Source organism: Channa argus, chromosome 14 (genome assembly GCF_033026475.1).
Source record: "Channa argus isolate prfri chromosome 14, Channa argus male v1.0, whole genome shotgun sequence".
Lineage (NCBI taxonomy): Eukaryota > Metazoa > Chordata > Actinopteri > Anabantiformes > Channidae > Channa > Channa argus.
In genome coordinates, this window is record NC_090210.1 from 17,965,516 (window position 1) to 17,990,441 (window position 24,926).

The 24,926-nt window shown below is 39.3% G+C and overlaps 5 protein-coding genes across 7 annotated transcripts; 1 reads left to right on the forward strand and 4 right to left on the reverse strand.

The window, feature by feature from the left end:
- Positions 1-195: 195 nt before the first annotated feature.
- On the reverse strand, positions 196-3,799 carry cib3 (calcium and integrin binding family member 3). Of its 2 annotated transcripts, XM_067474977.1 has the most exons (6): positions 3,749-3,799; positions 2,961-2,995; positions 2,650-2,761; positions 2,087-2,234; positions 371-566; positions 196-217 (listed from the first exon to the last, which is right to left on the reverse strand). In XM_067474977.1, exons 1-6 carry the CDS (start codon positions 3,797-3,799, stop codon positions 196-198), a joined length of 564 nt encoding a protein of 187 aa, XP_067331078.1. The 2 variants fall into 2 exon arrangements, with proteins under 2 accessions (XP_067331078.1, XP_067331079.1); XM_067474978.1 differs by lacking the exons at positions 2,650-2,761; positions 2,961-2,995.
- A 2,024-nt stretch (positions 3,800-5,823) lies between these two features.
- Positions 5,824-7,658, reverse strand: admp (anti-dorsalizing morphogenic protein). The gene is made up of 5 exons (XM_067475826.1): positions 7,355-7,658; positions 7,113-7,249; positions 6,904-7,026; positions 6,623-6,812; positions 5,824-6,248 (listed from the first exon to the last, which is right to left on the reverse strand). Exons 1-5 carry the CDS (start codon positions 7,656-7,658, stop codon positions 5,824-5,826), a joined length of 1,179 nt encoding a protein of 392 aa, XP_067331927.1.
- A 1,828-nt stretch (positions 7,659-9,486) lies between these two features.
- On the reverse strand, positions 9,487-13,582 carry pnhd (pinhead). The gene is made up of 7 exons (XM_067474686.1): positions 13,534-13,582; positions 12,939-13,034; positions 12,590-12,738; positions 12,048-12,315; positions 11,387-11,568; positions 10,483-10,541; positions 9,487-9,638 (listed from the first exon to the last, which is right to left on the reverse strand). The coding sequence occupies exons 1-7, from the start codon at positions 13,580-13,582 to the stop codon at positions 9,488-9,490; spliced, it is 954 nt and encodes a 317-aa protein (XP_067330787.1). The 3' UTR covers position 9,487.
- A 2,247-nt stretch (positions 13,583-15,829) lies between these two features.
- LOC137098567 (serine/threonine-protein kinase NIM1-like) lies at positions 15,830-18,900 on the forward strand. Its single transcript, XM_067474924.1, has 4 exons — positions 15,830-16,019; positions 16,156-16,428; positions 17,529-17,797; positions 17,980-18,900. Exons 1-4 carry the CDS (start codon positions 15,950-15,952, stop codon positions 18,733-18,735), a joined length of 1,368 nt encoding a protein of 455 aa, XP_067331025.1. The 5' UTR covers positions 15,830-15,949; the 3' UTR covers positions 18,736-18,900.
- Positions 18,901-21,939: 3,039 nt separating this feature from the next.
- ccl25a (chemokine (C-C motif) ligand 25a) lies at positions 21,940-24,384 on the reverse strand. Of its 2 annotated transcripts, XM_067475519.1 has the most exons (6): positions 24,237-24,338; positions 23,593-23,667; positions 23,390-23,468; positions 22,959-23,076; positions 22,750-22,867; positions 21,940-22,585 (listed from the first exon to the last, which is right to left on the reverse strand). In XM_067475519.1, the coding sequence occupies exons 1-6, from the start codon at positions 24,336-24,338 to the stop codon at positions 22,565-22,567; spliced, it is 513 nt and encodes a 170-aa protein (XP_067331620.1). In that variant the 3' UTR covers positions 21,940-22,564. The 2 variants fall into 2 exon arrangements, with proteins under 2 accessions (XP_067331620.1, XP_067331621.1); XM_067475520.1 differs by lacking the exon at positions 23,593-23,667 and having other exon boundaries at positions 24,237-24,384.
- Positions 24,385-24,926: the final 542 nt, after the last annotated feature.

Genomic DNA, 24,926 nt, shown 5'->3' on the forward strand with positions numbered 1-24,926 from the left:
TCATCAGCAATCTAGTATGTGTAGTATTTGCTCGGGTTTCTAGTTGTCAAACTGATAAGTAGATTAGAGGATGTAGACATTCACAAGCAGATTTTTGTAGAGATGTCAGGATTCCTCTGCTATCCAGGCATTCTGCAGTATCAGGCAGGTGTCTTTAGGTGTTCAAATGAATATTTGCACAAGTGCTTCATTTCTTTATATCCTTATGTGGAATGTGCTGTAAACAGAAACAGACAGATTCAGGCTGTATTTTCTCTTTAGCACTCAGGACAAGGAGAAACCATGTAAGTGAAGGCACATAATAGCCATAAACCAAATACCAAAACATGCAGCAAAGATGTCTTGTCTGTTGTATATAGATGGGTGTTACCTTAGGAAGTCTGGAGCTCTGACAATCATGTGCTGAAAGTCCTCCAGTGACAGACGTCCATCATTGTCCAGGTCAGCTTCATCGATCACCTTCTCACACACCATCCTCACCTCATCCTCCGTCAGCTCGTTGCGAGTCAGTTTGTTCAGGGTCTTCTCCAGATCTGACTTGCATAGGAAGTCGTCATTGTTGAAATCTTACAAGAGATGGAAAATAAGGTCATGCCTTTTTTGTTAATGTCAACTAAGGTTTGTTGTCTTTGGACTGATACGATTGAACAAAGCCATGTATTTCAATATGCTGACTTGGGCTTTAGGAAATTGTGACTGATTGTCTTCTTACATTCATTGACCACAAAAAATTTAGATAAATGTTAGGGCGCTAAGTTATCCTCCGTAGTCAGAATAAAGTTATGTTATCTTTGGCAGCATGTATCTTGTGACTACATTTGTATTTAGGTTGAACTAAAATCAGGCAACACACACAATCCTTCATTAGAGAGGTTATTTCAGGTATCTGAGCTAATGCATCTTAATTTTTCTCTCTTGCTTTTCTCCTCTGTTGGTAGTGAATGATAAAAGAAACTTTGACCCATCACTGAGACCATCTGCATGTAACTTTTTCATCTGTCAGCAGTTGTTAATTAGAGGGGGTTACCGCTGTTGAGCGCAAACTAAGCTTAGATCAGCTCTTTGCCTCCATAATGGGCTTGTTAATCATTTACAACTTTCCATGCACCATCTGTCATCCTTTCAGCTGCATAATCCTACATCGTGCATGTTCTCTTATCATACAGTTCAGGGGCAGCGTATTAAAATGCATGATTCCTGTGTTTCATACACTGTTGGTAAAACCAGGGGGAGGAATGTTCATAGTAAATTTGTGGAGCCAATTTTAGTACTGAGCTTCTTCAGAAAAGGTCCATGTGTTAACCCTGATGTTCTGTTCCCCATTCAACAACTGAGAAACCCTCAAAATAGCTTTTATCACAATACATTAAACAACCTTTCCACATCCAACGAGAACCAGTCGTGTTGTGCGTTCTAACATCCATCAGTCATGGGGGACTGTCAATTTTGGCCCCCATCACTCACATCTGTTAGAGGCCCGTTTTAACATAAGAAATTATTACAACAAGTAAAACCTGCTTCAGTTTTCGTATGGGTACCTCAGTGATGTCTTGACACTCAGTTGATAAAATCCAAACCTGTTCTTTAATGTTGTGGTGTCACAGTCACAAAGTATAAGTCTCTATCTGTGAGGGATTTGCAAACAAAAGCAACATCCCTTCATTAATATTTGCAGATACAGAGACTACTGATAAAGAAACAAAATAATGGCTTCAAAATCATTTTGATGGTACTCTGACTTGTAATAAAGCAAATGGCATCCCATCTCTTTCCTGACTGGGCTTAAATATGCATTTATTCCACTATGCAGCACTGGAGTTTTATCCTGGAGACCTCTCACATGAACTGCATTGGCTCTTTACGACACTATGCAGCTCTGTATTTCCATAATACAGCCCTGTATTCCCAACAGCCTCAGTTTGAAAACTAATGCACATGTCCCACTGTCCTTGTGAAGGACTCAAAGGACATCTAGTATTTGTGACAGTAGTCTGGGTGTGAATTGCATTCAGCAAAAGCATGAAGAGATGAATTGCAGCAAAGTACCAAATCCTGGCTTTACTTTTTTAACTGTACCATAGTTTACCATAAATTTTGAAAGCGTAGTAGGCCTTGAGGTCACGTGGGGCCATCTCACTCAGAACTGAAAACATGTCTAAGAAGTCATCCAGTGTCATGTTTCCCTCTCCGTCCTCAGAGAAAACCTCAGCAATCCTCTGTCGAAATGGGTTGTCCTGGAAAGAGGGGACATCAGGACTTGTGTGAAAGTTTGTTTCTGTGAGTTTTTTTAAGTTACGGTTTTGTTTAAATGAGGAATCATAGAATTCTTAAACTGTCACTATTGCGAATAATAATGAGGGAAAATATAATCCTAACAGTCTCACTCTCCCTTTCTCAGGAAATACCCTTTCCCAGTGACCAGTGTGTTATCACACTTGTTTACCTTGCTGTCACTGTGTAAAGAGGCAGATAATTGATTCATTTCCAACACGTGTGCCCTGAGGGACCCACCTGCTTTCTTCAAGTTTAAAGGAGTCAGGTAACATATAACCTTTCAAAGAATTCTGTCTATTAGTTGGCTATTAATTATGGATTGGGAACACAGGGAGAGAGTAGGTCTGCAGGCTGTGTGTGAACCAGCGGCTCTACCTTCAGCTCTGGCATGCTGCCGATCAGCTCATATGGTAACTTCACATCTGGGTGGTTGGTGTAGTCAAGCGGAACAAGCTGCGGTGCCAAATCTCGATAGCGGTAGAAGAGTCTAGGGAAAGGTTTACAATATTTCCTTACAATATTGATTTACAAAATGCTTTTTATATTGTGTGGGGTCATTATTTTGGAGCTACAGTTACAGTGGTGGTAATGTGCAGAATAAAATGAAATTCAGCTATAGAAGCAGTGAATAAGGAATTATATGACTGCGGTTTGATAAAAATGTACAAAACTAATTGTATACTCACCTAAGAATCTCTTTTCTCGTAAAGTATGTACAGTCCTGCAAAGTCGAACGTGGCAAGTAAGTACAGTTATTACAAATACTAGAAGGATGCAGCTTCTCATACAGTGTGGTGCTTAGTTATCTCTTTAGTAATTAATTATAATTTCAGCAATATAACTAACAATTAAATGTACATTTGTAATAGTGAAGTGAAAGTAAAAATAGGTAAGTTTAGATATGAAAAGTGCAACAAAAAATCTTTAATAATCATCTATAAATATATAAACGTAAAAGTATTTATTATGGAAACATTGAAGTATTGGTTCATTATTCTTGAATTAACATTAATATTCCTACTTTTGACTTTTATTATTTATTTTCGGGTTGTTTTTTAATCGGAACAGGAACTTTACAGGGTCAAATACATGCGGTGGAGTAAAATGTAAAGTACTTGATGAAATGCACCTGTGTGTAGAACAATGATAAATGCTTTATAGTATAAGTGCCTTAAAATTGTACTGTACTACAGTAAGGTAACTATTAGTAAATGTCCTTATTTACCTTCCATCACTGGCTTGAAATGCAGGTTACATAATTCAAACTTCGACCTTGTTCAGCACCACCCTGACAGGTGCACCACATGACTCTGGTTCTTCTTCGTGTTTTCATTTAGTCATAAACAAGTCATAGACCCGGTTCTGCGTACATTTGTTTACAGAGGTCGATAGTACGCATTGATTAGCGGTGCACTACTTAAAAACGAGGTGAAGATAATGGTCTCATTCAGAAAGTAGCAGGATGGACACCAACCTGATAGGCATCTAGCTGCTGCGCTGTAAAGATGGTCTGTTTATTCCCCATGTCTGAGCCTGCAGACACTTGGCTTTAGGTCCATCGCTGCTCCAGCTTCAGGTGCAAATTTAGGGAGTGTGGAAATGCCAGATATGAAATACTGGGACAAAAGGAAGCCAGAGCCAAAAGAGAGATCGGGTGTCTGGCTGCCACAGGGCCCTTTGGTCCCCATTATAATGGCAGCATTTCAGCGTTTTCTCCATTGTGAAAAGCAGCCCCTTTGACAATGAGCAAGGGCTGTCGTCCAGCATCATGTCAAGTGGTATCAACCCCCTTTGGTGCCACTCTATGGCCAACGCCTCGCTCCCTGCTCAGGTTACACTTTATAGAGATAGGGTTTTGTAGTGGGCAAATAGAGTTTTTGATGATAGACAAGTTTTGTTTCAGTTGAGAACTTGGTTATTGGATATCTATATAATTCAGTACATTTAGATTTTTACAAGAACTACGTTTGGTAACCATGAAAGTTTGACTTTATTTTGTTACTACATGAGTAATAGCGGAGAGGACACATGAATTTATTCCTTCTTGTTTGACAAAGGAGACACCATACAGCTATTTTATCCGTCAGTGTTGCAAACAATGGTAACATTATAATTTTAATGCAGTTTTTTATTTAGCAAAACTAGTTCCCTAAATGAACTACTTTTTGTTAACGATCTCAATGTCAAAGGTTCACAGTGAGGGGGTTGGAAGTGCCCACCAAAATATTCTACAAAAAGTTACCAAATTATCTGTGACACAAAGTAGATTTCTTCTGAATTAACTAATAGTTGGACACTTCTACAACCCATAAATTATGTCCAGAATCAGTGTTCAGTGCCCGTGCAGGAGGCAGATTCCTCTATTACATAGTTCAGTACAATAGCAAGGTAGAAAGTAAGGGTGTAGAAGAAACATTACACAGTCATGCACCCGTATGACTGTGTAATGTTTCCCCAAGATAATCTGTACTATTTATAGGGGTTTTAGAGTTTTAGCTTCGGTATTAAACATTATTGTTGGTAGTCTGGTGATTGTGGCTCTTTGAACATTTAGGTGGTAACTGAAACCAAGGTATCACTGAATTATGAAATTCTGTAGAAGCACTGAATGCAGGTGCTTTTGGAAAGAACCTTTTAAAATGTGCCAACGGGTCACAGATTAAAGGACAGCAAACCTGAGTAAATGAGTAGAGAAAACGATAATGATGCTTTCACACGTGTACTACATGGTTCAACTGAGCCTTTAAATTCACATTGAAAATGTGCTTTGTCCTTCGCAGTCAGCAAAGCTCAAACCAGCCAAACACCAATAGGAGATTTTGAAAGGACAGCACTTAGCACTCTTCACCACCATCAATAATAACACCAAATGAGGGCATATCATTCGGAAGAATGCTGCTCAATCCCTCCAGTAGAGCTCCAGAGACTTGTTGGAGAACAATGCAAAGGCACATTTGAACTCTTCTGGTTTCACATGGTGGCCCACCACTTTAATAAGAAGCTTTATTTCAGTTTCCTTTAGTCTGTTACCTTTTTGAATGGTTAATTTTATTTCTGTCTGCCATAGGTAACAATGAGAGAGACTGTGGGCTTTCCGTTTGAAGGAGAAGAATGTTTTTAAACCATTGAATCAGTAGCCAGATTCTTGTTTTAGCATTAAATATTTTCTAATACTTAATTCTAGAGAGGTCGTGCTTGCTTCTTTATGTCCAATTCTGTACCAGTACATTATTGTTTGGTTATATTCAGCATTTGTGAATAAGAGCTATTTTCCAAAGAACTTCACTGTGTAATGTTTATTTACAGCATGTATTCTGACTGTATCATCATTCACAACAGACAACACAAAATATACACATTTACATACTTCACACAATATCACTTACATTACTGCCATATATTATAATTTATAGATATTTACATATATTACAATGTCATGTGTGGGACCCAGCACATATCTCATTAGCTGTACAAGCAGTTGGCTTTACCCTATTTACAATAATATTTTCATGAATATCTGTGAGTCCCATCACCGGTGACTGGTTGTTGTCAGTGGCAGCCACAGCTTCCTGCCACCATGTCGTTATACTGTTTCAGTACCACATTCTCATCATCGTCAAAGTAGAGCAAGTTGATGGAGAAGAGCTTGTCGGGCACGCAGCATGGCGTCTCGATGCCTTTGATCAGTTTCAGGGCGTTAATGATGGATTGGACGGTGGCATGGTTGGTTGGCCTCATGTTCTGACCCAGGGGGAAGGGGCAGGAACCTTTGCAGTGGTAAGCATTGTAACCCCTGGGAGAGACAATCCAGCCCGACCAGCCAATCTCCTCAAAGTCAACGTACAGGGGCAGCCGCTGGCAGGACATCGATGTCCGTTCCTCCTCGCTGGAGTCCAGAGAGCGTGCACTGCGGGAGGGTGGACCTGACAATGGGGCATGAAGCAGACTCCCAGTGGTTGTGGTATGATTTGGGTCTAATGGGGGGGAAGAGCATTTTGTTAGACACGCAATATTTACAGCACACTGTGTTGCATGAGCTTAGCCGGTTCCCAAAATGCAAAGACGAGCTTTGTTTTGGGTCCACCAAAGTGGCAATATTCTTTGGGGTTAGTTTATATTTGTATGTATTTTTCTAATCTTCCTTCTCACATAGTTCTTTTTTAAATGATTTGGGTGAAAAATCAATTACAATTACAGACACCCCTCAGTGGACAGATTTTGATAGCACTACACATCCGATTGCATTAGAAATGTGTGCACTCATTGTCCCAATGAGTTGATTCTTACCACTTTCACTGATCTTATAATTAGAAATGGTGATATTATAGAAAACACTCGTTAGTCTCACCTGTACTTTCAAGACTAGTGGAGCGGCGGCCGTCGTCAGTGAAGAGCACCAACATGGGCTGCTTGCTCAGGTGATGATTGCGTCCTGAAGCAAATCGAATCAGTCTCATGTCCATCTGGTTTCCTCCCAGGGTCCTAACAACAACTTGAAGCCCCAGGTTACTGTCTTCATCCACCATCCAGGAGCGAACCTTCATGGAGAAATTCACATTACTCAGTAAAAATCAAAAGTGTTCAGTGTTTGCTTACAGATGTAGGCTGTGAAGAAAAGCTCGGGCTTACAGCTTGTGTGATGGTGAACACCTCCCAGCCAGTTGAGTGGACTGGGATGAGTCGTGAAGACAGCAGTTTCTTCTCCTGTGTGGTGTTGGTTTTGGTGGTGTCAAGCAGCTGATAAACACTGACCTAAAAGATACAGTGAAGGTCAGTGGTGCATTTGGGTAAATTCAGGGTATTTCTAGTGGATACTTTTATTTGTATCGGTTCCATACCTGAGAGAAGTGATGCCTGTTGAATGTCTGTGTTGCATGAGGTCGCAGCTTGAAAAGGTGAAGCTCTGCTGTGAGAATTTTCTCGGTCCTGGCCACCGTTGACAAATCGAACCTGAACTCCACCTGGTCGCTGTGCACTGCAAGGGAAATGATTGAATTAGACATCAGAAATAATGGTGATTTAAAATCCCACCTGTATGTTACCCGGCGGATGATGCACGCAAAACCAAATGCCAACTCACTTCTGTCAAAGAAACTGCGGACAGTATTTCCCTCCAAAAGATAAGGGTCCTTGGTCACGCCGTCCACGTCAGCAACCGTGTTGTACAAATCAAGCATGTACTGAGGTGGCTGCTTGTGTCCATATATAGCAGGGGGGCCCTCCATCCCAAAAACCTCCAGAAGTCTCTTAATGGCAGCCGAGCGAACCTCTTCTGAGTCATTCTCTGCGGTGAAAGGATTTTCCAGATTTGCCAGGTAGTTGAGTGAAGGCCGCGCAGCGACAGTGCACACTAAAGCGGCGAAGCTGACCACAGAGAGGAACATTTCTGGTGCATGGACGTCCTCCAACCGCACAGACAGCAAACAACTTGGATTTGGAGTGGCCAGGGTCTCAGGAAGTCGACTTTTATATCAAATGCCCCCGTTTCCTCTTCAGTGCCCCTAAAGCTTTGGTAAATAGCAGTAAAGATGCTGTTTGGTCGCAAATGTAAATCACCAATCATCGAATGTAAAGGCGGACTAATGGCGGTGTTAACAAGGTGTGAACCCGATTGTAGATTTCATTCAAACCCATTGTCAGCACGTCTGGCAATAAAGGGTCAAATAAACTACATTTGGCCTTTGGACAAAAGCTCTATACTCAAAGAGCAGTGGTTATTCTGTTCTAGAATTTACGTTTTCCTTGATATACCATTTTATTTTGGAAAAAAACAACACTTCAGCTGTGGACAGGTTTTGCTTGGAGCTGATCTCTGAGGAAGCGCACTCGCCGCGGGAGGTTAACTGCGCCTAAACGAATCCATCCATTTAGAATAATGGCCACAGTGTCTCAGGTGGGAACACATTACTTCAACAAAGACACAGGTGTCGCTGACTACACATCCCGAGATTTACATTACGACTTATCCAGTTACAGCCGGATAATCACCAAATTTTGCTGTTTTATTTTTAAATAATCTCCAGCTGGACCAGAATTCCTGCGGATCGTGACGTCGTTATTAAAGGGCTTTCCGACACTTTTATTCTTATTTAATCAAATTTGAGACATTTAGGATTTAACGTATGTAATTAATTCCCCAAAGATCGTAATAATGGGCTTTTATTCGCATTATTGCTTCCTAAATGTAGAATTCATGTTTTGGTCCAATATTTACCCTTCATTCATATTTTTAGATTGGACAATCAATACCCCTGAGGACAATTCTTTAAATGTAATTAATCCTTTAAACTTGTTTTTTAGTATTCATTTCTCCATCCCCCTCCCTCGTCTTCGTAGGAGGTCCAGAAATAGCCCCCCCGTACCTTTTGGCGCGCTTGAACTTTACGCACAATTACGCACACGCAAAAAACAGCTTGATATATATATTTTTTTAAAGTAAGGCTCCCCCACCTAATAAACATTTAAGAGATGAAAGTTTTTGTTTCTCATCACACCTTGCAAACAAGCCCTAAAACCTCTTCTTTCTCTAGACGACAAAGAAAACTGTGAGAGACAACCGTTTGTTTCACACACTCTTATCAAAATAAGAAGCTATTTAGAACCTGCACGTGTGTTGTTTTAGAGGCATTTGCCAACTTGTTTTGGTTTTTGTGTCCTACTTTCTGTTGCACCTTCAAAGCTCCATCCTTATCCTTTGAAACTTTAGACCTCCATCCAGGTTCAAATGTATATTGACTGCCACACACAGTTGCACTGTGCCATAGTGTTAATGTCTGCTTTTTATATAATGTTCATATATAATATATATTGTCCGTGCTCAAGAGTCACCACTAACTGGAAGTAATTTATTTTATGTCATACAGGGTGGATGCAATGAATTTGCTCGACTCATAGTTTGTTTGAATCTATGTATCCTTGTAATAGTAAGAATAATAACTACAAACTCACATAAGGGAAACTCACCGTTTTACAGTAAAATGTCTGAAGTGACATGTTTTCTGTGTCATGTGATTTGGCTAACTGCCATACGTTTGTGTTTCAAACTGTGTTGGACAATGGTCCAATTACAAGTCCTCACAGATAGTTATGGTATTCAATTTATTTACAAAATAATCCTTTTAAATCATTTTTACATATATTACATGTAATAAAAATAATACTTTAAAGTATAATAGTCTTAAATGATAAACAGTATTGGGTTCAGGGGACATATTCAGTTCTGGCAAAGGCAGGAAGTGATGGAGAGGACTGTGCGAAGTTGACCATGCTGGTTAAGAAAGGTGTGACTCTCATAGCTCTGAGGAACACAGGAGCTGGACTGTCTCTCATCCCACAAGTGGCACATTTTTGGATCAGATGGACTCCTGCCACAGAAAATAGATAAAACAATGAAGTCACTTTGTGCACTGTAGTAAACAATCATTTCACACTGCATGCCTCTAAACCCCCACTGCAGCCATGGAAAAGGCATTCGGTTCAGTCAGAAAACAATTAAACAAAGACACAAATCCTGACTTTGAGGCTACAATTTAAAAAAAAAATCCAAAATGCATGCAAAATATTTGCATGATGCAGTCATTGAAACACAGAATCTTATAAGAAGGTGTTAAGTAAATAAGTATTTCCATTGTAGGCTACTTTTACTTTTAGTTTGCCACAGTTAAGTGGAAAATATTGTACTTTTATTGTAAACCTTTAGTTTCTGCTTTCTTTTTTAAGATGAAGATCGATCCATCCTTTATCTTTAACTGCTTATCATTTTTCAGTGTCATGAAACTGTCTTACGGACAACAATTCTCATTCCCATTCACACCTAAGGGCAATTTAGAGTCTCCAATTAATCTTCCATGCATGTTGTTGGACTGTGGGTGGAAACCGGAGTACCCGGAGGAAACCCGCGCAAGCACGGGAGAATGTGCAGACTCCACACAGAAAGGCTGCAGCCGGCAAGTAGATTTAAACCTTCTAACTGTGAGGCGGCAGCACTAACCACTCCACCACCGTGCTGACCAGAATGTGGACCTTTTCCTGACACTGTAAAAAGCCCAGAACCATCTCAAACATACAGCAGAGGGGATTTGAGAGACATTTGGTGTAGGAGTGAAAGTAAAAGGACCAACATGCTCAGTGCACCAGGTGTCAGAGTTCACAGGCAATTGTCAGGAGAGTGTCAGAGGAGGCGTGTGTAGCAGCTGTGTTCGTATTTACCTGAGAAGGCATCGGTTTCCTGTTGTGCAGCCTCCCAAACATGTGCCCACATCTATTTCCTGTGGAAAATTAGCAACACAAAGAGAAGGCAATCAGCTCACAGCTGGGCACAAATATTGACCCAGTTGAGATGGCAGTCAGCTGCTGTTCAGCATGTTAACTGCTCTGATTTCACACCTGCAGAAGCCATTTGTGCTTGCACTCTATTCACAGTTCTGGAGCTGAGGTGCTACAGACTAAGACTGTGCATAGGAATTCAATCAAAATTATTCCTTGTACCTATTTATTAATTAGACAACTACTATTTCAGTGGTACTGACAAGGCAGCGCATGCAGAAAGTTCCTTTAACTGAACTGTTAAGGGGGGGGGAAGAATGTGTTCAAATCCCAATTTGTTTTGAAAACAAATATGAGCCATAAAATATTTAGATTCCAGTTTTAATGTTTTTCTGCAAATGGATTTTATGGTCCCACGTAGAAAGTTATTTTCTCTAATATGTGTTGGAGAAGTTTTGGCTTAAATAGACATGTTTTTTTTCTTCATGTACCATGAAATGTCCATATTCTCATATTAAAAACTGCTAGTCTAATATGTGTATTGTGGCTGACTATGCACACGTACTCAGCACATCCTGAAGTCTTTCCCACCAGGGCGTGTGGTGCCAGCCACTGGCCAGTGGAATGGCCTAATTAAGTGCTGTGCTTTTAACTATTGTCTGGCACCCATCTAGACCCCCTTTGCCTCTCAGGAAGGTTACAAAGGAGAATGTCAAATTAGCATCACAAATTAATCACCCCTACAGTCCTGAGTATGTCATGCCTGAGTATGTTTTGAGGTGCATGATAAACTTTGGATGAGCTTAAAAAAATGTGTTTTTAGTTCAACTGTAAAGTTCACACTTACTTTGAGCCTCTCCTCTTTGACTCCATCAGCATGGTCGACTGTTTCATAGTAATACTCCACATATGGGACCCTGTAGCAGCTCTCCTTCAGCTCACAGCCTGCCACAGTTTGGATGAGGTCCACTTTGTTGGGGGTTTCAACCAAGGCTGAGTCAAACTTAGTGGGAACACAAGAGAATCCCTCTGTGAATGTACAACACAGAAAGTGTTGGACACAGACAGCAGCTCATTTATAATCGTGGATTTTAAATAAATGATTATGTTGTAAAAGATTTGTGCTCATCTGCTTTTCAGAACTTTTTTTTCGTTATTGGTCAAACATAAAGGCTGTTTTGTCTTTTAGGCAAACCACAAATATAGCCCACTTTAAGGTTTTTGCATTGTGCCCTTTTACCTAGTTGTGATGAGATGCACTTAAGTTTATTTTGAACTAATTGTTATGACTGGCAGAGAAAATTGTGTAATTTCTTTCTGTCTAACAAAGGTTTTTGTTTATTTACTATCTTACATTGGACATAACTAGGTAACAATAAAACTATAAAAGCACCCACTTGTTTTACAAATATGAATGACTCTTGAGTGTCCTACACTTTTATTTTATTGGAAGAGAAAATATGCAAAGTGTGATGTAAAGTGTTATGTGCTCAGGTTGACACACGCACCTGGAGAGCCCTTGGACCGAGAGCACCCTCCCACGTCGATCACAGTCTCGTAGGGTGTCTCGGAGTAATATGTCCTCAGTGCGGGGACGCGGATACAGTGAGTTAGCTTTATCTCACAGTGGCACTCCTCGATGACCTCCACCTCTCGGGGACCTTCCAGAAGATGGGCCCGTTCCACACGCATTCCGGTCGGTCCACACGCCTGGTTCACCCCACAAGAGGGTAGCGTCTCTGCGCTCTCTGGAGCCGCCAGTCCCCGCGTCTTCATCTTTTAAAGGTGGAGAAGATCATAGGATAGTTTGGGTCAGACATGTCCAAAAATATTACGTTTTATGCGCTTTTATGCAACTCTGTGCATCATTAAATACAAATCACAAGTTTATAAGCACTTGTGATTTGTGTTTATAGATCTAAAAATATAAAATCTTGCGATGATACGGTTTAACATCTGCTGACACGTCCCAGTGATTTTATATAACCAAACAGAGGCCTTACAGACAGACTCAGAGTTACAGCGCGCCCTTGTGGCCAAGTTTAGAAACTCCACGTACTTTTTTGCTCCTGAGAAATTCCAGCATTGATGCGTGTTTTGAGAATCCCTGCTGCCCCGCTTCATGAGATGGCCTGGATGCTCCTCCACAGCGAGACCTGCACATTCCCACATCTATACTGACAGGGCTCCCAGAGATGTCTGAGCACAGAGAGAGAGGCGAAATAGATGAGATTTCAATTGGCAGGGTCACTGCTGATAATTAACACAATATTTTACTTTTCTAATTTATTGAAACATGGAATATATAATAAATCATTATTAGAATATTATAAACGTAATAGAGACGGGAAAAAAACAACAACACATTTTTGTACATTCTCTGAAGTTTAGTGCTTTACCTTGTCCAATGTACACAAAGTGGCTCTGTCTTTTGCAGCACACTCTCTGTGTGAACAGGTTTCTGTGATCTATGTGTTTGCTCAACACCCCTGTCACTAGAAAACACAAAACAAGCACGTTTCAGTATCATCAGAGACTTACAAATGTATTATGTCCTGAATTAGGTTTAAATATCGTTAGAGATTGACATGAATTAATGACATAATGTCAATCACAGAACGGAATTGTGCAGAAATTTATTTTATCTAGGAAAATTACTCATGAAACATTTTTGCTTGCTGTTATTTGGGCACCACATGTATAGAAATATTAAATGTAAGAAAATTACATACAAATATTATTTACTGTAAGAAAAAAAATTTGCAATTGGCTAATTGCAATCAGCAAATTTGCAAGAAACAACATTTTGACTCAATTTTTCTCAGTTTCTCTGTTGCAAAAATAAATGTGAACATGTCATACACACGACTGGCCGCATCACAAAACACAAGTTCTGGACAAGCTGATGAGAACATTTTAAGAACATCAGTCTAGTTAATAGCTGCTTCTTTACCTATGTCACAGCAGCAGTAGTGTAAAGAAAGTAGTACTTACAGCTCAGGTGGACACACAGGAGGAGAAGCAACTGCTGGGGTACGTCCATGGCTTTAATCCAGATCCACTCCTTAGCTGCCTGATCCTGAGAGTCCCTCTTCTCTCTCTTTCCTTTGATATTTATACAGGATTAAGCTTCAGCCCCAAATGTCACTGAAAACCAAGGTCTCAGAGTGGTGTGGAGTCAAAAATCTAATCAAATTTCCATGCTGAAAGCCTTTTGGGACGGTGCTCTTACAAACAGGGACCACTTCAAAGGGAATCGCTCTTTCTGTTGCAAGAGGACCCAGCGACTACAGTGTGTCAACCAGGTCAAACACACCCTAATGAAGTGCTTAAGTAGCCTCAAGCCATTAAAGTGTCGCTCAATCAAAGGCATTAATCAACTTTATCTCAGGGGGAAGGTGTTTAGCACCTCTGACTTAAAACAAAACCCGGCCCAAACTCATAAAGAAGGATCAGCGTGGGGCTCTGAGCCTGCCTTCAGAAAACTCCAGCACCTCTGTGTTTATTCATGGTGAACAACCAAATGGCCAGACCTCTCCCCTCAAACCCCAGTTTCTTTTTCTCAGAGAAAAGTGAAAGAAGGCTGTTTTAGTAAGAATACAAGAATGCACCCGTTTTTTTAAATCCTATTATTATCTTATTATCCTATTATTGATTAGATAAATAGAGCAGCTTACATACTTGATTTTCATGTTGTACAAACCTTTGCTTTTTAATCACATGAATTGCGATTATTTCCAATAAATATCTTAATAAGGTGTTAGTCCCTCTTTGAAGTGTTGATGTGATCCCCTCATTTTTGCAGGATCAACGGATCATCGTTAGGACAGTCATCAGCAATCAGACCCCTTGATTAAGGTGAGGCCTGCCACAGTTTCAGGTGTTTCCTTTCATTAAGTTACAACAAATCTTGCTGAAATTCTATCATAAGCCTGCTCTTAGTAATTGCTTAATTTAATTATGTAAATCAGGAAGTTTGTTGTCAAAAACCTATGAATCTTTTTGATTATTGTGTAAAATATTAAAGTCATTATTTAGCAGAAACATTTATCCTTTCACTCTAAAGAAAGAAAAAAAATCCGCTTTTGTGTTTAATTAGTTTGAGGAAGATTTTATGATACAATACAAAACAGCTGGTGGACTGTTTCCTGGATGTTTCCTGCATTAATCAGCACCAGTTTGTTGGTTTTCAGGTATTTGTGAACAATCAATGAGTTTCTTTCAGAAATAGGTGCTACTTCTGTCCATTACTCAGTTTTGCTTGCAAATCTCTTCAAGAAGGAACTGCCTTAGAATGCTTTGCATTATGCTTTACATCAGTTGTCTCTAACAGAGCGCAGATATGGATTTTCCTTCACTAACTCTGGCACCCATTAACTGTTTTCTTTTTCTTGTTAACTCAGTCTGGATTTGAAGAACCTTGCACTGAAATATTGGGTCTTGGAACATTGGTTAAGTAACATCTTTTTGCAGAAGGAATGCAGCCTCTCGTCCCTCTAGTCTTTCTTAGAGGACTACATTGCACGTGCTGAGATGATCACTGAGGTCATGATTGGATTACAACGAGTCATTCCATACTCGGACATGCGGCTTATGCATGTTTGCTAAACAATCCCTGTGTCCAGTTTAGATGGCAGAGGTTGACGGGAGTGACAGGTAACAGACGGTTCATCTTCAGTCTGTGCAGTCTGTCTGGTCTGGTCTTGTTTGGTGTCATGGTCAGTGTCTGGGTCACAGTGTTACCGGCCCAGTGTCGTCTTTTCTTCAGTGGAGACATAGTGAAAGTCTTTTGATTTGATGGAATATACTGATAGTTTGCTTTGTAAAAGCAGCGCCTCCCACTCTTTTTGTAACTTGTAGTGTGTTAATTTTAGTCAGTATTTCTAAATGTGTTTAATTTGATGATTAGGCAGCACTGTCACCAACTACAGGAAATAATAAGATAAGAATGTTTGGATTAAAAAAAAAAAAAAAAAAAGCAGCTATAACTTGCATAAGGATGGTCATGTTCACAATGAAAGGTAATCCCATCTATGTCCTGTTCAAGCCCCTGAATAGGAATCTACGTTCATGTCTAGTGCTTAAAGAAGCGTCTGTAAAGCCTGTCTTTTGTCTGTCTGGGGAGGGAGGAGTCCAATGGTCTGGGATTACGGGACAGTATTTCTGGACTATACACCAGGAGACAACACTGCAGCATAGAGCATCTGGGGAAGCAGTTCTCATCCTCTTTGAGGATTTTCACAGACACATGCTGATAGTTTTCATTTCACATCATGCACCTTACATCCTTTTTTATCCAGTTTAGGCTCTGTAGACATTTGTTTTCTTGGTAATTTACTGTCTGACTGTTTTCTCAAGTCTAAAGAGATTACAAAGGAAAGAGTTGTCTCTGGTGTTGGAGTTAGCAATCATGTATTTGAACAACAGGAACCATGTCATCAACACAGAAAGGAGCAAGAAGAACATAAAGGGGAAAACATGTGAGTACAGAAATAATCACTAAGTTCAAACAGGACAATTTTATTATTGGGAAGGACTTTGTTTAACTTTATACACAGTGTAATTGGGTAAAAAATGAATGCACGACACTAACGTGAATTGCTTTATCCATCTCAGGGGCCTACTTGAGGAGAAATCAACACCAGGAAGTGTTCTTCACACTGACGTCCCCGAAAGTTGGGAAAAACATGGAGGACAAGGAGAACATGACAGAGGAGGAGGCCATGCAGCACACTGCATTTGGAAAGGCCTTGTATGATCTGACCCATTCGGAGAGGGTGATGAATGACCTGACATTTGGACGACGGGTGGGGTTGTACGAGCTGAGAGGGGAGATCGGCTCGGGAAACTTCTCCCAGGTTAGACTGGGGATACATGACCTGACCAAAGGTGAGATACCGGCTGCTCTCCTACTTTGCCACCATTTTCACAGCGTCAGTGACCAGGTAGATTAAAACCTTCAGTTATGTGATGGGATTAACTTTAATATTATTGTAGTTTCTGTTGACACCATAAAATCATTTTAAATGTTTGCTTAAGTCTGGAGCATGTATAAGCGTGTATCAGTTATTACATAAAAAAAGTCTGTTCATGTGATAATAAGCTGCTCAGAAACTCACAACATTTCATGGAAAACATTTGGATCACTGTTGCGTGTCAGTTGTTACATATTAAATAAAACAGTTTGAGTTTGAAATTAGAGTTATTACTGCTTAAATATAAAAGATAAATATATAAATACAAATAGAGAAACAAAAAAGGTCAAAGTTTAATTGAATTGAATTGAAAAAAGTGACCAGAACTAAAGAAAAAGAGGAATAGACGCTGATTTTGGTCCTTTTATTGGCTTTGTTGACTAAAAGAAAAATATATGCTTCAAACACGCTTTTACTAAGTGTATGTATTAATTTATGAACTACCTGTTGAACTTGAGTATGTTTTAGTACAACTGTGATACAGAATCCCAGTTTTGTAATGGCGTGAAACTCACCTGATCATAGGATAAGGTATAATCACAGGACAACATGTTTGATAATGTTAGTAAAATAGGTTTTGGAGAGTTTGACCTTTGTAGATTGAAGCATTTCTCATGTTGCCATGTAACTCAAACTGCTGAAGACTCAGACATTTGTTCTTTAAAGAAAAGGACTGTCAAGCAGGTTTATAACTAATTCAGTCAGCTTAATGCACCATATTACACTATGTAAGTCCAGTCTGGTTTACTCCAGATGTCAGAAGATAATACATAATCTCATCAGTCAGCCACCCACTAATCCCTACTGTTTGTCTTTAGTCCCCCACAGTCTCCGGGTTGTAACGAGCAAACATTTTGCAGGAATTACTAATCATAACATAAATCATACCATAAAGAGATTTTTAAAAAAAGACAAGGAAGATTAAATAATAGCAAAGGTAGAGAAAATAAATTTAGGTCAGATGAACTCCTTGTTGCCTAACTGCCTTTGCCCATGTCTGTCTTCACCTGACAGAAAGAGTGGCAGTAAAAATCCTGGATAAGGTTCGTCTGGGCAAGCGTTCACAAGCACTTTTTACATCAGAAATCTCTTGCATGGAGAAGCTGGCCCATCCCAACATAGTGCGGCTGTATGAGGTGGTGGAGACGTTCAAGCGGCTCTACCTGGTGATGGAGTACGCTAGTGAAGGGGAGCTGTTCTCCCGTATCAGCACCAGGGGGCGCATGTCGGACCTGGAAGGCAAGCTAGTGTTTTCACAAATCCTGTCTGCAATCAAGTACATGGTAAGACACCAGTGGGCATTATGAGCAGGTTCGTTGTTGTTATATTTTAAAAGAAAGGTAGATGACCCTCTGTTTTAGAGCTGTTGAATAACATGTCTAGGTAATGGGTAGGCTTAATGACTACCCTGCAGCAAAACTGAGTTTTAAACATTCATCTGTGTTTTTTTCTTTTCTTTTCCCAGCACGATAACAATATTGTCCACAGGGACCTGAAGGCTGAGAATATTTTCTACACAAGCACTTACTGCATTAAAGTAGGTGACTTTGGCTTTAGCACATCTTGCTGCCCCAGTGATGTCCTTCACACCTTCTGTGGCTCTCCGCCTTATGCAGCCCCCGAGCTCTTCAAAGACAAAGGTTACATTGGCCAATACGCAGATTTCTGGGCACTGGGTATTTTGCTGTACTTCATGGTGACTGCTACTATGCCATTCAAAGCTACAAACACAGGCAGGCTTAGGTGTTGTATCCTGCAGGGTTCATATGCCATTCCCTCCTATGTACCTGAAGCATGTCAGGAGATCATTAAGGGTCTTCTAAGGCCGGTGCCTGTTGACCGGCTCACTATGGCACAAATTATGGCCAGCAACTGGATGAAAGGCATTGAGTACCCCCGGCCTTACCCCTTTTGTAGCCCTACACCCTCCCCTCTAGTGGATCCCACCTACATCCTCACCTCAGATGAAATGAATGTGAAGGCAGTGCTGGAGGACCTCGGCATCACCAAGGTCCATGTCCTCAACAACGGCTTAGACCTGAGAAGCCCTGTTACTGGAGCATACCGGATTTTGCTACATCGCATCCAAAAGAAGAAGTCAGTGGAAGCTCTGGGCTGCAGCCAGATATTCACAAAAGAGTTGCAGAACAGACTCCAATGGAGAGCCGGCTCAGACGGCACGTTAAACAAAAAACATTCTGTTGTCTGTATCATCATGTAGTTGGCTTAATTAAAAAAACTCACATATTTTGGTATATTTGCCCTTTTTTAAAGTACCTCATAAGATGGTTACTAACAATCTGTTTGTCATGAATGCAGCTGATGTCAGGAGGCAAGTAGCCCAGCTTAGCATCAAGACTGGGAATAGGAGCAACCAATTAGAGTTGTCAAGTCCAAACTTTTAAAAAAAGCTCTATGAACCAGATTTGACATCCTTGTCGTCACATTTCCAGGTATACTCAGCTGTGGAGATGCTACACAGAGGTACACATAAAGTGCTGTTTATCAAATTTAAAATATCACAGAAATGTGCTTGTGAGCATATTTTTTGAAACGTTTATAAAGGCAGGTAGCGCTTTCCCTATTCCAGTCTCTATTCTGGGCAAACAGCTGCAACTCCATACTACAATGTTTCCGTCTGCCCTTTGAAAGGAGGGTGAACAAGCATATTTCCAAGAGTGTTGATCTATTCAACTGATAATTTATTAGGATTTTTGCAAAGTTAAGAAGGCAGAACGCGGTATTAGATTTGATTATGGTTGTGAATGGATGCAGTCATGCCTATGCAAGTTACGGTAAATGACAGTGTAGACAGGGAAATCGCCTTTGACTGTACTTGGCATATTTTGGCCACCAAGAAAACAACAGTGAGAGTTGTATTTAAACTACGTGAGTAATTTCACATTTCAGTAAAGCAGCAGAAATTTGAACTTTCTTTTGTCAAAATGAGTCAAATGTCAGTCACAAACAGATAAAGAATTGTAGTAGATTGAATACTTAGTTTTGGGGTATGTCATCCCTGTATGCAGTCTGCATATGAAGAAATTATATATGTAATAACATATTTTCTTTCATTCATCTCTTACTGAATTCTTGTTTGATGTACATACATTTTTTTTTACTTTCATCCTGATTTTTCTTCAAAATGTTTATTATTACAAAACTACTCATTACTTGCACGGTGAAACAAAATAATTCTGTTATATAATAATACACAATGCAATAAGTCTGCAAATACAGACTGAACTGAGCTGTTATGCAAGTCTGTGGTGGGTTCATAAAACAATACAAAATATTGTGTTCATAAATATGATATCATTTCCAAAAACGTTTGTGGTATGCATTGATTTATGACTACTTTCATCTGTCTTATTTTGTTGATTGTTCTGTTCTCTCATAGCAACTGCGATTCATAATTCTTTCATACATGTCAAGTCATTGACACTGAGCTTCTATACAGAAGCTTTTGTGTCATGGAAGTGGCAGACATGCAACAATAGCAAACAATGGGTGATCGGTCGTCCACCAAATGCAGAGTCAGTGGTTCGATCCCCAGCTCCTACTGTCACGTGTTCACTTATCCTTAGGCAAGATACTGAACGTGAGGGTGTGTGATTGAGAATACTGGGTGTTGATAAAGTAGTAAAGTACTACATAAGTGAAAACAGATTTTAAAATCTCCTGTAACATTTAATATCCTAATTTTCTACATTTTTAATTATAATCACATTTAAACATCATATTGTCTGTAATTCATCACATTTCTTTAAGCATAAAGGGATATTTCCACATATTGTTTTCCAGTCTCACATTTTCCTTTCGTGGCTTTTCCCTTAGACAAAAGCAGGCTAAAATTTCTCCCCATGATGCCAGCCAGCCATCACTTTCTGCCTCAACATGCGCAGCACATTTGTCAGCATTATTATGATATAAACAAGAAGAAACGAAGCTTCGACATCGAAATGCTTTTCAAGCTGTAACCTAACTCTCCTCTAAAGTTGGTGCACCTATTAGGCATGTTTAGTACAATTCCAAGTGTCCATCAGTATTTATATTTGTCATTAATGCCTTAGTAATTGTTATGTAGATGTCAGGTGATCTATCACCTTTGCCTTCAGGATAGGTTGGCACCTCATTCAAAAAAATATCTGCGTGCATGAAGGATTCTGTGATTTTTCCTCTTGACTGCACTACTTTAAAGCTTTTTCAACAACAATCCCATCACGCTCAACTATTACTCACATGTACATTAGCTTAGGAGACTTGTTTGTAACATTTTCAACAAACACTAGATACGTAACAAGCTGTAGTTTCTGATAACGTTACTGTTGATGCATATTTTTTATATTTTGCAGTTTGCGAGACCTCAACAAGGCCCCACTTTGTGGAAATCATCAATCTCTGCAAACACTGCATGACTCAAAGTGAGATTTTATCAGCTGCAAGTCCCAGCAGTTCCCCTGAACAGAGAATAATAACAAAATGAAAAATCCCACACCATGTCAGATCAGATGCTGTAAATCAGCACATTCGCAGACCCTCTCAGTGAATTTTTAGATTTCTCTTTTTTTTTTCAGCTATTTTCATATTTCTTACAGCGTTATAGCATTTAGTTCTCTGGATTTTACTGATTTAATTTGTTAAGTGATAGATCCAATTACCTGTGCATCCTATGCAAATAAATTGCAATGAAAATCTTAACTGATGGTAAATTGTAATTGAGAAAACAATTAGGGAAATAATAAGTAATGAAAAGTGCATCTTGAGAACTATTCACCCATGTATGTAATTTTTTAATCCAGGGTCACTATGACTGATGAAAACACACAACAAAAGTGAAAAAAAAAAAAAAATACACAATTTCAGAGGATGAAAATGTATAACTGCAGCTAAAAGCTTAGCGCTTTAATTGAAACACTGTCAAATTATAGCAATGCATGAAAAAGTGACTTATTTATAAAGTCATATGCAGACAGCAAGTGAAAACTTTACAGTGTGTAAAGTGGTTAATGTGTACCTTTAAACACTTACTTTCCTTTAAATGACTGCCTATCGGATTATCAAGAATGAGTTAAGACCGGTGTTTAATTGCAGTGCTCTGGAGAAACCGTGGTGTTGAATTCATGTAAAAGGTTTGATAAGGTGAGAATGCTTACACATTTAGTGCTGTAATTTAGGGAGCATTAAAGTCAAACAATCCGTCAGCAATCACTATGTTAAAGTTTGAGAGGTCAGGTGCTGTGCGAGCAGATGCAACCTCACAAGAAAAACCTTAATTAAACTGACTGGAGTCACAACATATGATCATCAACATTTTATCCAAGAAAGGAAAAGAATGTCCTTTTTTCATTTGTATGTGTCTTGATGCATAAGATCTCTCTAAAAACGCTCTATAAGGAAGCACTTCATAAAACCACACATGCAATTTGAACATCTCAGAAGAGAATGTGATAAACAGGTTTATTGTAATGTTTCTTATATGAAAATGCATTTCTCGTGACAAAATCTATAAACAGAATGTATGAAAAGACAGACACTTAAACCATAGAAACTAACACAAGCTTTTTCTTTCCTATGACACACAACATTTACATTCAACAATTTGTGTTTGCTTATGCACAAATGAAGATCATTGAATGATATCCATGCACATATTGCAAAAAATATAAAACATATATTATTTTATTATTATCATCATTTACACTCCATCACCATTTATATAAAAACAGCTTATCAAATATCTGATGTCAAAAATTGTCATTAATGTTGTCACTGCACCCATGCTACTAAAGTTGTTTATATGTATATTGTGTTGGCTTCTCTGCATCAGCAGTCCAAACCTAGACAACTGTGTGCTGCTGCAACTCTAAACAAGCATTTGACCTTAGTGCAGAGTGAAAGCAAAAATATTGGTACAAGATTGCCAGCCTCTTTAAATGCCTTCCCGTAAGACACTAAATAACCACCATAAACCACTCCTTCCTGATAAGATTTTGCCAGAAGGTAGAAAGATAACTTGGAACCATTGAAGCAAGCAGACACCCTCAACTTCAGTTTTGCAAGTGTGAGTGCTGTGAAGAGCAAAGACATCCATTTAAACATCACTGCGTAGTTTTTAAAATATTATAACCTATTATCATATTATACTACAGAAGTCATTTGGTTTGTTCTGGACACAGAGTTTCAGAGCTTGCAGAGTTTTGCAGTGCTAAAACTTACTTTAATAAATACCCACCTTATTAGTCAATGTCTTTGATTTTGGGGGTTTCCTTTCATCAATCTTCATCATCAGCTCTATAACCCATGTGTCTTTAGGATCTGTGCAGTACTTACGACCCTTCCTCATGGTGAATCTGTAACAGGTATTAACTGTCAGTTGCAATGAGAGACACCCTAAAAAAAACAAAAGAGAAATGCACTTCTTGTCTGTGCATGTGTTCTTACATTACAGCAGGGATGTTGCAGCCTCCGTCTGTCTCCTGGTGTTTGTATGATACTGCATGTTTTCGAGCGCCGTGGCTCATTTTTCTTACATATTTCAGGCAGCAATCATCATAGGAAACTGTAGAATCAGAAATCCCCCATGGTAAAGTCAGACATTCAGTGACACATACAGTACAATGCAACATTTGCAATGCAGACAAAGTACGTTGAATTAATCTATGAAAAGAATGACATAGTTGGGTTAATTTAAAGGAGCTGAACTAACTTGTAAGTAGGTAGTAAGGACATATGTTCCCACACAGGTACTTATAGGTAATAAACTAATAAAATACTGACACATTTTATCTTTACTGTGCGTTCTCAGACTTTTATTAAATGCTGCTCTTGTAATAGTACAGCTACATACTGGCTGTTCTTTGACAGTGTCTTACCTTGTGCCAGCACAAGACTGAGACAAGACAGGCACAGCAGGAAGAATAGTGTGTTGAATCGCATGGTGCAGACTTTACTCTGAATAAAACACACACAAAAGAAAAACAGATGAATGCAAAGAATTATGGCGTGTACCTTTGATCAACCTTATCACTCTGTAATTATTTTACCTCTACTCCTCCCACACCTTTCCTATTCACACCTGAAACCTTGAACCTTGAGCAAACATATTACACCAGCTGGATTCTTTGGGTCTGTCTGTTCCCTTTTCTTGTATCTGTTGTACAGATGAAATCATTTCAATGCCATGAGTCTTTTTAATGCCTAAATCTTTTCTCACTTCTGACACAATCTCCTATATACAGGACGTCACTTTTGCTGTCAAGCTCAAAACATTTGTTTTCAAATTTCCTGTATATTGTTCTTTTGGTTCTGGGGTTAAAACATTTTTTTTTCTTTCTTTTGTATTTAGTTGCTTTAGGAAATTTCTACCACCGATCCCTTCTCTTATCTTAAACGTCTGACTATGTTAAAGCATAGACTTCATTCTTAACAAAAAATTGTGCATTGATCATTAATGAAAATGACTCTTCCAATTAAATGTTCCACATTTAAATTACAGTAATGTGATTAAATGTCAGCAATAAAAAAAAAAAAAAAACAAAGAAAAGAAGAGCACACAAAAAGCCCCGGAGCAAATTGTCAAAGTTTAGAAATTGTATTGACTGTGAACTAATGAACTGAACAAATAACCAAAAATACATGTATCATTTTCTTAAAACAGCACATTATTGAGGAACACTGAGTGCAGTATCTCTCTTGAGGTGAGGATTACATGCTACTCACCTTTAATGCTCCAGATTTGGTTGGTAGCCTTCTTCTGTCTATCAACCTGTACAGGCGAGTTGCTCTTATATAGCGTTCAGGGGGCATTTTGCCAAGGATCATATTTCCACAACAATTCACCTTTGCACCTTTTCTTTCTACTTTCCTTTTTCTTTGAGCCCACATTGATGCATGCTTTTGCAAATGATGGACATATGAACACATTGTGTATTGCTGAGTCCAAATGTTTTTTTTTTCCACGTGCCGCAGTTAGGTGTGAATGAATCATTAGAAATAATGCTGGGGATTCAGAATATTAGTGTTGGACCTTTTACAGTGGCAATAGCAAATAATTGTCTCATAGATATTCAAGAAGACATTCTTAAGATAGATCGAGCTTTCTTGTGTGGTTTTTCAAACCTTTGCTGTACCAGATTACATATGGCTCTGCCACAAGATTAGTCCCACCTGGCGTTTTCATTGTTGTGGTGAGATGGGGTCACATGGGATCCATTTAATGGCGATGACTGTACACAGTGCATCACGGCATCAGACCAGCCAGAGTGTCCATGCTGACCCCTGTGCACCAGAACAATAATACCACCATGAGGTATTAATGTTGTGGCTGCTTTTTGCTTTCCATTTTTAGAAAAAGGAAACTTTTACTATCAGAGAACTGAAACCCACATTGCCCGAGGTTGTTGTAATTGG